This window comes from Phocoena sinus, chromosome 15 (assembly GCF_008692025.1).
Source record: "Phocoena sinus isolate mPhoSin1 chromosome 15, mPhoSin1.pri, whole genome shotgun sequence".
Taxonomy (NCBI): Eukaryota; Metazoa; Chordata; class Mammalia; order Artiodactyla; family Phocoenidae; genus Phocoena; species Phocoena sinus.
In genome coordinates this window covers 45,987,611-46,003,660 of record NC_045777.1, presented here as the reverse complement: position 1 = coordinate 46,003,660, position 16,050 = coordinate 45,987,611, and the positions used below count along the sequence as shown (strand labels likewise).

Sequence of the window (16,050 nt, the reverse complement as noted above, 5' to 3'; positions counted from 1 at the left end):
CTTCCCCTGTGGTCCCCTCTTCTTCCCTGATGATCTAATCCTCCAGCCTGCATCTCTGAACAATAAGGCCATATCCTACCTGATCACAGTACTATTATCATATTTAAGACAACTAGCATTAATTCTGTAATGCCCTCCAATATAGTCCCTATTCTAATTTCACCATTTGTGCCCCCCAAATTTCTCTTATAATGTTTTTTTTAACTCCAGGAGCCACCAAGGCTCCTGGTTTTGATAGACATGAAGAATTCTCGAAAGGCATTTCACTGGAGAAAAAGATGGTGACTAGATGTCTTGCTGTGGTTATTACCTGGACCACTCTTTGCTCCTCTCCTGGCCCACCTCCTTCACAGGTTGTAGGTTTCAATGAGAGCCATTGCTAATTTGTGGTGACCACTATTCTAAACTAGTCCAGGTTAGTAAGAGCTTCCACATATAGCATTTTCATTTATGCTCACACATAAACACCCAGTGTGCTCACTACTTGGTATATTGGCTTCTTCGTGGGTCTTCTCTCAGTTCTTATTTTATTTCTTGGTGGCTCATTGATTTCTCTGGATAGTAATTCTAAGCTGTGCATTTCCCTTGTGGGAACCTCTGGCTCCATCATGCTGTCTTCACTGCGTCTTTTTTGGGTAGAGATGAATCATTCTGGAGGGGGTGCTTAGAAAGAGTGAGACCTGGGCATGGGAAGAGAGAGGAAGGTAACATTTTTTTTGCAGCAATGGTGTTAAGAGGGTGAAAGTAAGCAAACCCAGGGCTTTCCTGCCTCTGTTGGTGGACAAGGCTACTAGTAGGACATCTCCAGAAACAGAGGGGAGTCCAGGATATAGGGGAGCTACCAACCCTAGTCCTGGCATTAAGCAAGATTTTTTGTGTGAAGAAACAGGTATATCCTTAGTAATAATTCTCGGTTTGCACATTATCTTGCCCAAAGCCAAATAAATTCACAAGTTTCTTCTTGATATTGTGAGGAAGGATTCTGAAGTTTCCTGGGGCACTTACACTGCCCTCACACCATGTGGGGGAGTCAATATTTTATTCTAATAAATGTTTAAACATTTAAAAAATGTTTTACAAGGACTTTCAAAGGTTTATTGTGATCTCAGTCCTTTAAGGTGGAGTCCCTTCCTGCCCAGAGGGAAAGGGACCATGACCCTGTTTTAGCCAGTTCCTGCCTGCGACCCTCTTTCCCCAGGAAACCTCCAGAAAAAAGAATGCTGCAGGACCCCCACAGGCTACACCAGGACCTGGGAAGTCAGATGTCTTCCCGTTTCTTCCTACGGAGGCAGCTCTGCAAGAACTGGGAAAGGACAGATTGCTTCCCATCTTCTGCGTGGCCTCAGGGGAAGAACAACTGATTAAAAACGGAAGGTCAGGGCTTCCCTGGTGGCGCAGTGGTTGCGGGTCCGCCTGCCGATGCAGGGGACGCGGGTTCGTACCCCGGTCCGGGAGGATCCCGCGTGCCGCGGAGCGGCTGGGCCCGTGAGCCATGGCCGCTGAGCCTGCGCGTCCGGAGCCTGTGCTCCGCAACGGGAGAGGCCACGACAGTGAGAGGCCCGCGTACCGCAAAAAAAAAAAAAAAAGAAAAACGGAAGGTCAATATCACCCCTGCTGGGCAAACTTGAGATCTTTGAAGAGCCTCTCAGCCCAGCGGACACTCGAGCCCTGCTCAGACTGAGCAGAAAGAGACTCAGCTTTCCCCTTGGAGGCCCATCCTGGCCCGAGCTCATCATCAAATGCAGAGCGTTTGTTTTTTTTTAATTTATTTATTTTATTATTTTTGGCTGCGTTGGGTCTTCGTTGCTGCACGCGGGCGGCACGTGGGATCTTCCCGGACCAGGACTCGAACCCGTGTCCCCTGCAGTGGCAGGCAGATTCTTAACCACTGCACCACCAGGGAAGCCCGCGGAGCGTTTTAATCTTTATGCTGCCCCTGCTGCCCTGGCCAGAAAAGCATTCATCACAGCACCTTGCTCTATCATTTCCTTCAGAAGCCTAAAGTTCATGTCACTCCAAGCCTCTCTTGTCGGAAAGCGGGAGATGACGACATGACATTGGCCCCCCGTGAGTACAGAATAGCACACTGGGTCCCCATTCGCATGGCTTAGTTGCAAAGCTGGTCCGTGACCTTTCCTGACCCCTCCTCCATCCTAACTGCATCCATTTGCCGAACACAACCGGCTCCTTTTTTAGGGCAGCAGAAAGCTTTATTCTGAGGTTTTTAATCATGTCAAGTATTATAATAGCTGCAGTTTGGGGTCATGGCCATCTTTCCCCACCCTGGTAGTTACAGACAGGGGCTCTGGGGTGGCCACGTTCCCATCATGGGGGTGGGGGGAGGGGAGGCTCCCTGGCCTGAGAGAGGCAGACCACAGGTCGGGGAGAAGCCCCCGTACCTTTGTCCCCAGCCACCAGCTCTCTTCCCCTGGTCTCTGCCGACCCTTCCCTCATGAGGCTGTCTGCCTCGGGTTCCCTGAGCTCTGTGCTCAGATTCCCCACCTCCTCACCCGTCAGGTGTGATAAGGAGAAAACCAGTATCCCCTGGCGGGGACCTCAGCTGGGGCCGTCGGCCAGAACGGCTACGCCTGGCCTCTCCATGTGGCTGCTTGGCTTCCTCACAGCCTGGTGGATGGGTTGAGAGAGAGAGAAGGGGAGACAGGGCTCCAGGTTGAAGCTGTATTGCCTCAGAAGTCACATCCTGTCCCTTCTGCCACATTCTGTGCCTTGGAATCAAGTCACTGAGGCCGGTCCAAAGTCAAAGGGAGGAAGTGATGAGAAGAGTGCTCTGGAATGTTCAGACACGTTTTAACTTTACCACACATCTGCACAATTGCCGAAACTCATTGGCTGAACATTTGAGAACCATTCATCTTATGGTAGGTTGTGGTATTATGACTTACTATAAGAAACATATATTTGGTCTTCGTCCCAGTTCCTGGCACAGAGCTCCTGAAACCCCGGGAATTTCCCAGAGCTGATAGAGGTATCTTTTGTGATGTTAATGAGGATGGAGAACCAACCTTGATTAGATGATTGGAACTTTCAGTCCCACCCTCTGATTTCAGGGGAGGAGATAAGGTCTGGAAATGCAGTCAATGATCCGTCATGCCCACTAGATGAAGCCTGCAGAAGACCCAAAAGTACAAGTTCAGAGAACGTCCGAGTTGATGAATATGTTGAAATTGGGGAGGGTGGTAGCACCCAGAGCTCCACGCCCTTTCCCCACCCTGTGCATCACTTCCATCTGGCCGTTTCCTGAGTTGTGTTCTTTTACAACAAACCGGTAAGCTAGGAAGTAAAATGCTTCTCTGTGTTCTATGAGCCACCCTAGCAAATTAGTCTAACCTGAGGAGGAGGTCATGGGAACCCCTGACCTCCAGCCAGTGGGTCAGAAGCACAGGTGACGATCAGACTTGCGAGGGGCATCTGAAGTGGGGGGAGGGGCAGTCTTGGGGGACTGAGCCCTCAGCCTGTGGGATCTGACACCATCTCCAGGTAGACAGTGTCAGAATTGAGTTGAATTGTGGGACACCCAGCTGGTGTCAGAACATTGCTTGATGGAGAATTGCAATTACACTTTGAAATTGGTGTCAGAAGCATATACGTCAATTATACTCCAATTTTAAAAATGGAAACTTGGCTTTCCTTGACCCTAAAATAGAGGCCCCACCCCACTGTCACTCCCCACCCCTGTGCCCTGTTTTATTTTACTCCAGAGCACTTATCACAACCCAACACAGTATTATACGTTGTTTCTTCACTTATTTGCCATCTCTCTCCCACCCCACTCCCCATGCTAAGCAAGACTGTAGAATCTAGGAGGACGGGCAGTTTTTGATGAACACCTAGCACCTGCAACAGAGGCTGGCACACAGATGCACAGTCAAGATTTGTCAAACTTACTGAAAGCATTCAAGTGACTCCAGGGAGGGAAGCCCCACACAGCTGAAAACAAGTGGCAACAAGCTGTGTATGTCAACGTATTAAATACTGACCACAGATGACACAGGCATTCAGACAAGGAAAGTGGCGTCTAATGCTGACGGATAGAGCCGTTAGAATCCTCAGAGGTGACTGGTTTAGCAGCTCGCTTTACAGGTGAGGGCAGTGAGGTCCCAAGAGGCGAGAGGATCGTTCAAGGCCACACAACAGTAGGTCTAGAGCCAGGTCTGTGACTTGGGTCACTAGGTAAAGTTAAAGCTCCAGGTGTCTATCCCTCTCTCCAATGCAGCATCTTTTAGGATCGTAGCATCCCTAGCCTGACAGTGCTGGCTGGCTGGGCAGAAATGAATGAGATTTGAGAAAGAGATTATGAATTGGACAGTAAAAGTCAGGCTCACATGCTGCGGGATCTCTGGGTACTAGACCGAGGGAAATGCATTCTTTGGAGTTTTATTTCATTTACCTTGGGTCGTGGGATCAGCTGCATGAAAAATACTACTGGTCTTTCGTATCGTAAAAGCCTCTGTTTTTCCCGGCCATTGGCTAAAGTGCTCTCTGTAAAAGACAGAAGTTTCTAAGCCAGTTCTTCTTAAGCAAATGATCCCATGATAGAAAGATAGAAACACGTGACTGCCGTTCACGCACAGAAAAGCTTTTGGATTCTTCCCTCTGTTAACTTTCTGAGAGCACTAATTTAAGGTGCTCTCCCGTGGTGCTGGACTAACTCCCACATCGTGCAGCCAGAAGTCATATCATGCCTCATCTCTGCACCACGCAAGCATCCAATTCTATGTCTTAGTTCTTATTCAAGTTTCGTGAGTGATTCTATTTGAGTAACGTGTTAGGACAAAGAAACGCACTAGTCCAGGTGGAAGATTCATTTCAGAAAAGAACATGAGGATTTGCAGAACAGTGGGAATCAGGTTTAAAAAAATAGAAGGAAAAACGGCACGTGTACACTTGCTATACCAATGTATTTTCTCCTTCAAATTGACATTGTCTTAACAAGCACAAAGGGCCGCTGGAGATTTTGTAAATGCACGATTCTTCTCCCCTCCATCCCGTTTACCTGGCTTTACCTGGAAGAGACTGCATCTGAGCCCAGAAGACATTACAAATCCTTTTCATGATGATGCTTCTTTTTTAAAAAAATTAATTAATTAATTAATTTTTGGCTGTGTTGGGTCTTTGTTGCTGCACGCAGGCTTTCTCTAGTTTCAGCGAGCGGGGGCTACTCTTCGTTGTGGTGCGCGGGCTGCTCACTGTGGTGGCTTCTCTTGTTGTGGAGCACGGGTTCTAGGTGCGTGGGCTTCAGCAGTTGCGGATGCAGGCTCTAGAGCACAGGCTCAGCAGTTGTGGCGCCCGGGCTTAGTTGCTCCGCAGCATGTGGGATCTTCCCAGACCAGGGATCGAACCCACGTCTGCTGCATTGGCAGGCGGATTCTTAACCACTGCGCCACCAGGGAAGTCCTCATGAGGATGTTTCTAATAGCGATAGACATCATTGCAATTCAGCAGCACCAAATGGACACTTGAGGTTTATTTGCTTAAACAATGAATGAATAATGAGACAGGGTGGGCTGCTCATTTTTTCTTCCTCTTCGTAATTGTCATGAACTGTATATTCGTTTTCCCATTTGTGCTTCAGGTAAAATTGCATCAGCCCATGTGGTTACTTCAGGCTCCCTTAGAGCCGTCTGCTACTTCCCCCTTTTAGACTGCTGCAGTGACTCACATCCATCCTATAGAGACTCTACAAATGGTATCTCCCACTATGCTTTGTTCCTAGTAGATGCTCACTAAATGTTTGCAGACTGAATCTGTCAAGAGAATGCTCTCTGTACTCCCTTCCCTTCAAAAAGAGGATTTCTGAACTCCTAGAAACATGTTCGGAAGGTTTAGAGACAGACAAAATTTCGAGATTAATGATGTCTGTGAAATTTGCCTTAGGAATGTGATGTCACACATATAAGTTGGTGCCTTACCCTGACCATTTGGCTGGTAGGTATGTGGTCACATAGACAACGAGGTAAAAAGGGGAGCTGGACTAGTGCAAATCCATGTGCTGGAAGTACTGTCACTTATGTTTGGCTCAGTTGTGGATGAGCAGGTAGTTCAATGGTGTGTGAGTGAGTGAAGTAAGCATATACTACGGTGGTAGAGAAGCAAAATAAGGGCAGATGGCAGAGGGCCAAAGATGCTAGTCTAAGGAGTATCAATTCCATTCTATAGCAATCAGAGATCCTCCCAAGGTTTTTTTTTTTTTTTGTATTACGCGGGCCTCTCACTGTTGTGGCCGCTCCCATTGCGGAGCATAGGCTCTGGACGGGCAGGCTCAGTGGCCATGGCTCACGGGCCCAGCCGCTCCGCGGCATGTGGGATCCTCCCGGACCAGGGCACGCACTCGTGTCCCCTGCATCGGCAGGCGGACTCTCAACCACTGCGCCACCAGGGAAGCCCCCTCCCAAGGTTTCTGACAATGACAAGAATGCTCATGGAGGCCATCCTCATAATCATCAAATGTCTGTTTAGGTAAAGATGGTACAACTATTTGTAAAACAGTTCGGCAGTTTCTTACAACATTAAACATATACCTACCAGCAGCCCTTATCCCCAGTATTTGCTTGCTCCAAAGAAATGAAAGTGTATTTGCAAACACACACAAAAAAACTTGTACATGGATGTTCACAGAAGCTTTATTCCGAAACACTGGAGACAACCCAAATATCCATCAACAGGGGAATGGACCAACAAATTGTGGTACATCTACATAGTGATAAACAAAGGACTGATTCACACAACATGGATGAATTTCAAAAACATTATACTGAAGAAAAGAAGTCAGACAAGACTATAAACAGTAGATTTCATTTATAGGAAACTCTCAAAAAAACTAATCTAATCTGTAGGGGCAAAATGCAGATTAAGAGTTGTCTGAAGCCAGGGGTGAGGAGGGAGTTGCCACCGCACGCACAGGAGCACAGGGAACTTTTGGGGGTGATGGAATTGTTCTATAGCCTTGTTGTAGTGTTGGTTTCCCAAGTACGTCCATTTGTCAAAATTCATTGAACTTAAATGGAAGTATTTTAATGTATGTAAATTATACCTACACGAAGCTGGTTTAAAAAAAAAGAACTGTATTTGGGCAAAATGCCATACAAGGCAGAGGAAACAAGACAGACCTTCCTAAGGTGCTTGTCCTCTTGACTGAAGGTGAGTTGCAGCCTGTGACATAGAGGCCCCGCACTGCAGCACCATGGACAGCAGCGTGGGTGCCATGGCCCAGGAAGCATGTGGACAGAACGGAGAGGAGAGTGCGTGTGTGTGCGTGCGGGGGGGATGGGATCCCTGTGGCCTGGAGTTAATTAATGCACGTCATTCTAGTGAAAATCTTACCTATCTGGCTCTTCCTTCAAGACTTGTTCCCAGTCCCACTTTCTCCATGAAGTCTTGCTTGACTCCGTGCCCATAACAGCCTTTTCTTCTTTCTCTCCTCTCAACTCTTAGAGTAAGTTCTGTTTAACTTGTTTGGAAGTAACCATGGCCTTTTTTTTTTTTCTTTTCTTGTACTGCTATTGAAATTGCTTATTGCTACTTAATTTTAAATGTGATTACACCTTATATCATCTGCTACTGCAAGTCCCTGAAGAGAGAACCACAGCCTGGATCCCCCTTAGTTCCTACAGAGAAGTTGGGCAGTTTTTGTGGATGTTCTTGATTCATGTTGATTTTCAGTTCCTAAAACTGGACTCCGTTAACAATTTGGCATAAGGAAGAGACAGCTACAACTCTATCATAACTGAACTTAAGGACTATGTAGGGAGATAATGAGGTTTGTGAACCCCTCAGTAATTCATCTCCATTTCTACTTTATTAATTTATTTTTATTAATTTTTATTGGAGTATGGTTACTTTACAATGTTGTGTTAGCCTCCACTGTACAACAAAATGAATCAGCCATACACATACAGATATCCCCTCCCTTTTGGACCCATTTCTACTTTAACTGACAGACCATAATTTCTACCACAAAGCCAATACCCTCTTCAGGTGATGTCCTCTCTGTGGCAAACTGAAATCTAGTTGATATATTTCCCTGATGATTTCATATCTCCGTGATTCTTTTTCAGTCATGAATTTCAGCCAGGGCAGTCACATTTGTATTCCAAGCCTGCCAACTCTGACCAGAAATCAGGTGTCCGCATAAGACACACCTTGACAAGCGGATTAGATGTTCTAGTGAAAGGCAGATAAATGTCACTCGTGTCACTATAAATAAAAGTCTGGGCCTGCTTATCAGCTTGTAGGGTTGAGGTCATACCTTCAACACTTCTTAGTGCTTCACACTTTATTATCCTTTAAAGGAGGCCTTTTCCATCCAGTTTCTCCATTTATACCCCCAAAGGGAATTATTACTGTTCAACTCCTTGAAACATATGCCTTCTGTCAACTTCCTGTCTTTTGCTTTAGGAGACAATACAACCTGTGGCCTTAAACAGAAATCTGCCAGAATCTTCTCAAATGTTATATTATGGAATGAAATGGAGCAGGACCCTTTCATAGTGCTGACCTAGGACGTCTTATACCTGCTTTACAAGCGAATCACATTCTGGCGGGCTTTGACTGTTTGGGGTTACATCTCAGAGCACGGGATTTGTCATTGAAATCCATGTAATAACAAGTATGGATTTAGATTTGTGGCTTTGGTCAAATCCTGTTCTTTGAAACCGAACTACATACAGCCAAAGTTTGCAAAAACGTCAGTCGCAGCCTGTATACACTGTATACACTCCAAAAGTATCTGAGGGATACAAGGCCTTGCAAAAAAAAAAAAAGGATTTTTGTGGTTAGAGAAATTGCGAGATGGGGCATGCCAAAAGGCTCTAACGTGGCCACAGAAATGTAGTCTGCTTAACTCAGTTTAACCCAGAGCTCCTAAAGTCATGTGACTACAGATCCCCTTTCTCACATGCTTTGGGGGTGCGATGCTCATTGTTTTATGTCTTTGGTCAATTTAAGGTGTGAGCACAGACTGAGAAAGTTTACAGGGAAATAACCTTTCTGAATACATTTAGCAGTGCTTACAGATTGAGGCCTTAACAAAGGCATCTTTCAGTTATCTCCATTTCTGCATTACCTTTCTGTACCTACATTTCTGAGCTGCATTCTTAAGTTCAGTGAGGACAGGACTGCACAGGAACAAACATGTTTTCACCAACGTCATGTTCATTTGTACCTGTGAATTACACCCGGTGATAATGATTGCACATTGTTTCGTGCTGCAAGGAGCATTTAAGACAAGATCTGAATATATCAAAATCCTAGAAATTTGAAAAAGTAGCTTTGGATGGGTTCTAAGAGCAGAAACTTGTCGATTCCATTTCTGTTTCTGTGTCCTAAGACAGAGGTTCTCAAAGTTTTTGGTCTTGGGACTCCTTTATACTCTTCAAACTTATTGAGCACCCCAAAGTGCTTTTGTTCAGGTAATAATATCTGTCAATATTTACCATGTTAGAAATCAAACCTGAGAAAATTTAAAAATGCTTAGAATACTAAAATAAATAATTATTAATTGGGACTTCCCTGGTGGTCAGTGGTAGAGTCCGCCTTCCAATGCAGAGGACGCTGGTTCGATCCCTGGTCAGGGAACTAAGATCCCATATGCTGCAGGGCAACTAAGCCCAGGCGCCGCAGCTACTGAGCTTGCAGCCTCAAGGAGAGAGCCCACGTGCCACAAACTACAGAGTCCACGTGCCACAATGAGAAAGAGAAAACACACACGCCACAACTAGAAAGAAGCCCGGGCGCTGCAACGAAAGATCCCATATGCCGCAACTAAGACCCGACGCAGCCAAAAAAGAAAGAAAATTATTAATTCACTTTAACAAAAAACCCATAACATGCTAACATAAGTAACATATTTTAATAAAACAACTATTTTTCCCAAACGCCCCAAAATTAGTGAGAAGATTGGCATTTTTATATTTTTTGAAATTCTTCAGTGTCTGGCTTAATAGAAGACAACTGCGTTGCCACAGCTGCTTCTGATATTCATCTGTTGCGCTATCACATCACATAGCCTCTGAACAATACACTCGGAGAATAAGAGTGAAGGGGGAAAAATCACATCTTTTTTTTGGCCTCGCCGCTCGGCATGCGGGATCTTAGTTCCCGGACCAGGGATCGAACCCATGCCCCCTGCAGTGGAAGCACGGAGTCCTAACCACTGGACCACAGGGAAGTCCCCAAAATCACATCTTAATATTACTATGAAAATAGTTTTAACCTCATGGACCCCCTGAACAGGTCTCTGGGATCTTAGGGGGTCCCTGGATCACATTTTGAGAACTACTGCTCTAAGAATTCAATTCAATAAAAATATTGACAATCTACTGGATGCCCACAACAAGATTAATAAAGACATGTCCCTGCTTCCAGGGAACTCACAGTGTCTCCTTCCACACACACCTCCTTTATTCCCAATCCAATCTCACTGAGATTTCAAGACTCATTGTCATTCTACTTCCTCCTTATCATCTCTGATTTCCCCATCAGATGACTAGATCTCTATCTTTTTAAAATGTCTGTAGCAGTTATTGTCTGTGCAATTCATCTGGGATTTTTAATCATACACTGTGGTATGAGACTTGTTTACCGTAGGTCAAAATGCGACTTTATTATGCTGTGGTTGTATCTTGTCCTTGCTACTGATGGTAGGCTCTTTGAAAGCAATGATTTATTTGCTAATGGTGCCCAACACAGGCAGGCAGCAGGGACTGTGGACCTTAAATACATATTTAATAATTTGATTTGCAGCTTAATTAAAAAGTGTGGCAGAGATAAGGCATGTTCACCAATCCTGTTTCCTGTTCCTATTCTTGAGCACTCCAAAAGACTGTATTTCCCAATCTTGTCTTCAGTTGGGTCGGGACCATGTGACTGGGATTTGGTCAAACGGATGCAAGTAGAAATTATGTAAGCCACCATCAAGCCTGGCCCTTCAGAACATCCAGGGCAGCCCTCCTGCCCTGTCTTCCTTTGGTAGTGGCTGTGGTGGTCATGTGTTGAGCTGGCAGAACCACAGGATGAAAGCAGCTGGATCCCTGAGTCACCCTGTGGAGGACAGCCCTGTAGGGTAGCTCAACCGCACATATGGTCAGCTGATGAGATTTCAGGCATTACTTATTACCACAGCAAAGCCTAGCTTATCCTTATATGTTAGAGGAAAGAGGATGTTCACAGATGAGATAGGAAACAATGTAAGACACAACACCATGTGTTATAAGTCAAGGAGTGCTATGGAAGGTGAGGGCAGGCAGGAGCCAGTCTGGGCTCATGTGATGGGAGAGATTTCTGGAGAAGAGGGGGAAGAGGGAATACATAGAATATGAATCGGCAGAAGACTCTTTCCTTTGCGAAGGATAGGAACTTAGCCCAAAACATCTTAGGGCAAAAGGATCATTTGTTGGCTCATGGAATTAAAGGACAGGTTTACCAACCAAACTGTAGGAAGAGGGATTTAGCTGTACTCAAAACCCACTGAAACCAGGGACTAAATCTGCTCCTCTCATTGCAGACTGGCAGTAAGTCCCATTCTTATCTTTTGGCTTTCAACCATCTGGGAGGGATTGCCTTACCATCCTTATGGCTTGAAGTTCAAAAATGCTGGGCAAGGGCTCTCAATGGCCAAGCTTGCCCAGCTACCCATCCCCGTACCAAAATGCTTGCGGCGTGTGTTCCTATAAGATACTTCCGCAGGGAAGCCAGATATTGAGGAGGGGCTGTTTCTAGGAGAAATGAAGGACTTCACCACAGATAGAATTCCCGGTAATAGTTTTGGCTGTCCTTAGGTGAAACATGGCCTCACCATTTCTCTAATTTCCACACCATTAGTTTAAACAAAGTGCCATCAGACCACAGAGGAGGGGGCATGAATACTGCATGCCAGGTTGTAGGGGGAAATGCTTTCACAGAGGCCTCCTGAGGTGAGCCTTTAGGATTGAGTGTGATTTATCAAGCCAAGAGGGGATTCCAGGGAGACAGACTTCCAGGCTTGAGCAAATGGACATAAATAACTCCCCTTCCACACCTTCCTTTTTATATGTTGAAAAAAAAATGTATTTGAAGCCATCAGAAAACAAAGGACAAAAGTATTCTGTTAGTGCAAGGACAGAGGATTAAATGATCTTTACCTGGACTGAAACACAAGCTGTGTGAATAAGCAAATGACTTAACCCCTCTACAACCTGGCCTTCTCATCTGTTACGTGAAGATGATAAAAGCACCCTCAGAACGCCCAAGTGACGATCTAATCTGAGAATCCCTTAGCCAATGCTTTGGCACATTGTAAATGCTCAATTAAATGCTGGAGAGTGATACCAGTAATTATTTTATACCCATAAATGTAGCTGGATGCTTGAATTAGATGCTGAACGGTACACTCCATTTTACAACTATTTAAAGTGAGTTACTTATGCAAACCAGCCATCATTAGTGCAAAATACTTTTTAAAAATACGGTTGCTAGTCCAGATACGTACTGTGGCATAAAACCGGGAGAAAGCAGGAAGCAGAAATAACGAGTGCGTGTAGATGCTTAGATTCTACGTGAATCAAGATAGGTGGGAAAGAGGAGGAGACCAGACCGGCCAAGGCTCCCTGGCGGCCTGCGGGGCGCAGGGATCCCGCCCGAGGGATCCGCAGAAGAGGCTCCGGGACACGTACCGCCGAGGACGCACGCCGAGCCGCGCCGGCTGCTGTCCTCGCCACCCGCTCCATTGGCCAGCCCCGCCCCCGACCAGGCCCGCTCCGCCCAGCCGGGCCGGAGCTTCCTTCCCGGCTTCCCAGGCGGCGGCGCCATCACCTCACTTCCTGTCGCCGGGTGCACGTGGGAGGAAGTGCCAGTGGCCGTGGCCCGCTGCTGCCTGTCTCTCTGGTTACGTCCGTCCGCGGGCCGGGCAGCCGCCTACAGCTACGCCGCCGCTATGGGAGTCCCGGCTTTCTTTCGCTGGCTCAGCCGCAAGTACCCGTCCATCATTGTCAACTGCGTGGAAGAGAAGGTGAGGAGGCGCCCGGAGGCCGCCACGCCAGCGCCAGGAGCCCCGGCGCGTCCAGGCCGCGGTCCTTGGGGCCCGCCGCCCGCCCGGCGGGCGTCGTGCGGGGGCCCGCGCTGCGTTCGCCCCCGGCAGCCGCGGCCCGCCGGGCGCCGGGGGCGGGCGCTCGGACTCGGGCTCCGGGGGTGGCATGGGCGGGGCGAGGGCCGAGCGGCGGAGCTCGCGGAGGGATGCTCCTCCCCGGTCCGCAGATTCCCCGGCGGAAGGCCCCGCCCACGGCTTTGTTTCTTCCTTGCTCGCCCGGTTTGGGTTTCGAAAGCGGCTCCCCGGCCGTAGGGCAGCGCGCGGCTGGTCAGCTGAGTTAGCTGGTTAGGGATGCGCGGGTGCTCCTGCCAGCCTCTAACCACTTTGTGAAGTAATGTTGGGGGGGGGGGGAGGGGAGGCAGCTTTTTGTCGTTTCCTGTACTAGCCTGAAAGGTTTTCTGCTAGGGGAGAGGCCATTTGTTGCTGTTGTCAGGTCCTATGGAGAGAGCAGCACCTCGGAAATGTCTAGGTTAGGACAGAAGTCCCTTAAGTGCCCCCTTGTCTAGGTGCCCGACTGCTGGGCGTGCCTTTGACATTTTCAGAATTCCTGGATGCACTTGGACAATACATTTTTTGCTGTTGGTTTGTTAGTGTTACGTAGACTGTTGGCCGTTCTTGAGTTTTGTATTTGTCGTTTCCTTGTTTCCGTCCCAGTTCGATTTTGTACTCTTAATGAGAATTTCCGGATTGGGAAGTTCAGGGGCACATTATGCTCCCCACCCCTTCGTTTTTGAAGGAAGTGCCCAGTCGACCCTGGGAACTTTTTGCTTAGGCTAGTGAGATTTGTTTGTTCGTTTGTTTGTTTTTTGGACAGGTAGATGGATCTCCAGGGTTCATTCGATGTGAGATCTTGATTTTGCTTAGTTTCTATCCTAGGAGGAACCGAAACTCTTGTTCTGATGAATTTCCAGTACTCTCTGTGCTTTTCTCAAAGAGAAACTGTTAAACTGAATGCTCATGTCCTTTGCTTTTAAAACTTTTATCAAACTTTATTTAAAGTTTACTTACATCTTATCCCATTTCTACTCTCCACTGATAACTGCTTTAAACTATTTTTGGTTCTATCTCTAAATGTCCTGCTGACATCTGATTTGTTGATTTTGAGTGTATCTGTTGAATTCTAGCTATGATAGAAGAGGATGTAGTCACTTACACAGTGCCCTTCCCCACATGCCCCCCCATCCTCCTAATCATTATTTTTATTTCTTCTATTGGTAAACTTGATAAATTTAAGTAATATTCCTTTATTGTTTTATTCCATCTCCTTTACAAAGTATCCCGTGATTCTTCACATTCTGAGGTTAGGTATTAGCTTTTCTACTGCTGTTTCCTTACTCTTCATCCCAAGCTTCTCAGCTGTGCTCTTGCTTCGTTGGCATCCAGAATTAAATTGTCAGGGCTTTGGCTATGCAGGTTTGTTTCAAAACATGAAAAATCAGATAGTGTTGGTGATGATTGTCACTGTGTAGATTCAGATTATGTACTGTGACTGTTTCTTCTCTTGTGCTACTTTTGTCTTTTTCTGTGTGTTGCCTGTTTTCCATTATACATCATTCCCCATCTAGACTCTCCTTCATCAGTTATTCTGTCGAGTCCTCTTTCTAGTTGGAGACTGCTTGAAGTCTTTATTTCTGTTGCTGTCGCACCTGGTTATTTAGACTTGCTAGAAAGCCGCTTCCTGAGATTTTAAAAAATTTCTTCAGTTGGAGGTACTGTTTTCTAATCATTATCTCTCTTGGCTTAAACCCTTCCTTGGTTTTTGTTCTTACTTGAGTTCTTAAGAAGTGGTGTGTGGTATGTGAGTTTTCTAAGTCCATTCTACCCTTGTATACGTGAATAATCATTAGCTAGGCAGAGTTTGAAAATTACTTTCCCTCAAAACTTTGAAGGCATTGTTCTTTTGACTTCTGTCATCCAGAATTGTTGATGAGAAGTTGAATGTTAATGTGATTTATTTATTTAGCTAACACTTATGTAGTGTTTAACATGTACTAGGCACTTCACAGATGAATTTATTAAATCCTCATAACAACTACATAACTATTTCTCCTTCTCCTCCCCCCCTTCTCCTTCTTATTACAGATGAGAAAATGAAGCACACAGGGGTTAAGTAAGGTACTCAAGGTCTTGTGGCTAATACATGTCAGAGCCAGTGTCAAAACCAGGAAGCCCATGCTCTTGGTTTCTGTGTTCTTTTGCTTTCATTCTTTTGTAGTTGATGTTTTTCTTTCTGAATTTTTAAAAGATACTTATCCTTGGTGGTATAAGCTTTTGTAATTATGTACTTAGGTACAGATTTTTTTAAAAATTTCAATTCATTTTGATCAGTGCTTGGCTGACTCTGAGTCTGGAGGCTTGTGTTCTTTAGTTCTAGGGAATGCTCTTTGATTTTTTTCTTGTTTTCCTTTTACTCTGCCTTCTCTGAACTCTGAATACTGGTCCTCCTAGATTGATTTATTTTTCTTTTCTCTGTTCTCTCCTCCCTCCTCCACCGAGGTATAATTGACCTAGAACAAACTGCACGCATTTAAAGTGTACAATTTAATACATTTTGACATATGTGTATGTTCATGAACCCATCACCACAATCAAGATAATGAACATCATCTCTGAAACATTCCTTCTGCCCCTTTGTTGTTCCTCCCCATGACCCCTCCCCACTGCCCATCTTTAGTCAACCACTGACTTATTTCTGACTCTATAGATAAGTTTTCATATCCTACAATTTTATATAAATAGAATTATACAATATGTACTCTTTTTTTTTTAACCTGACTTGGTTACTTTCATTCAGAACAATTATTTTGAAAGTCATCCATGTTGGTACTTATATCAGTAGTTTATTTCTTATTATTTTTGAATAGTATTCAGTGTTGTGCATATATCACCTTTATTCATTCACCTGATTGGTGAACGTTTGGATTGTTTCCAGCATTCGACTATTAAAAAAAGTCTATGAACATTGGGGT

At 45.6% G+C, this 16,050-nt stretch overlaps 1 protein-coding gene across 2 annotated transcripts in view; it reads left to right on the top strand.

Moving 5' to 3' along the window:
• The first annotated feature begins 12,815 nt into the window (after positions 1–12,815).
• Positions 12,816–16,050, top strand: part of XRN2 (5'-3' exoribonuclease 2) — an 80,918-nt gene continuing 77,683 nt past the window's right edge. Inside the window, exon 1 of one of the 2 annotated variants that reach the window (XM_032604844.1) lies at positions 12,816–13,003. In XM_032604844.1, coding sequence (XP_032460735.1) covers positions 12,929–13,003 — 75 coding nt within the window. In that variant the 5' untranslated portion in view covers positions 12,816–12,928. The remainder of the gene's footprint in view (positions 13,004–16,050) is intronic. The other variant, XR_004345743.1, reaches the window with a different exon arrangement.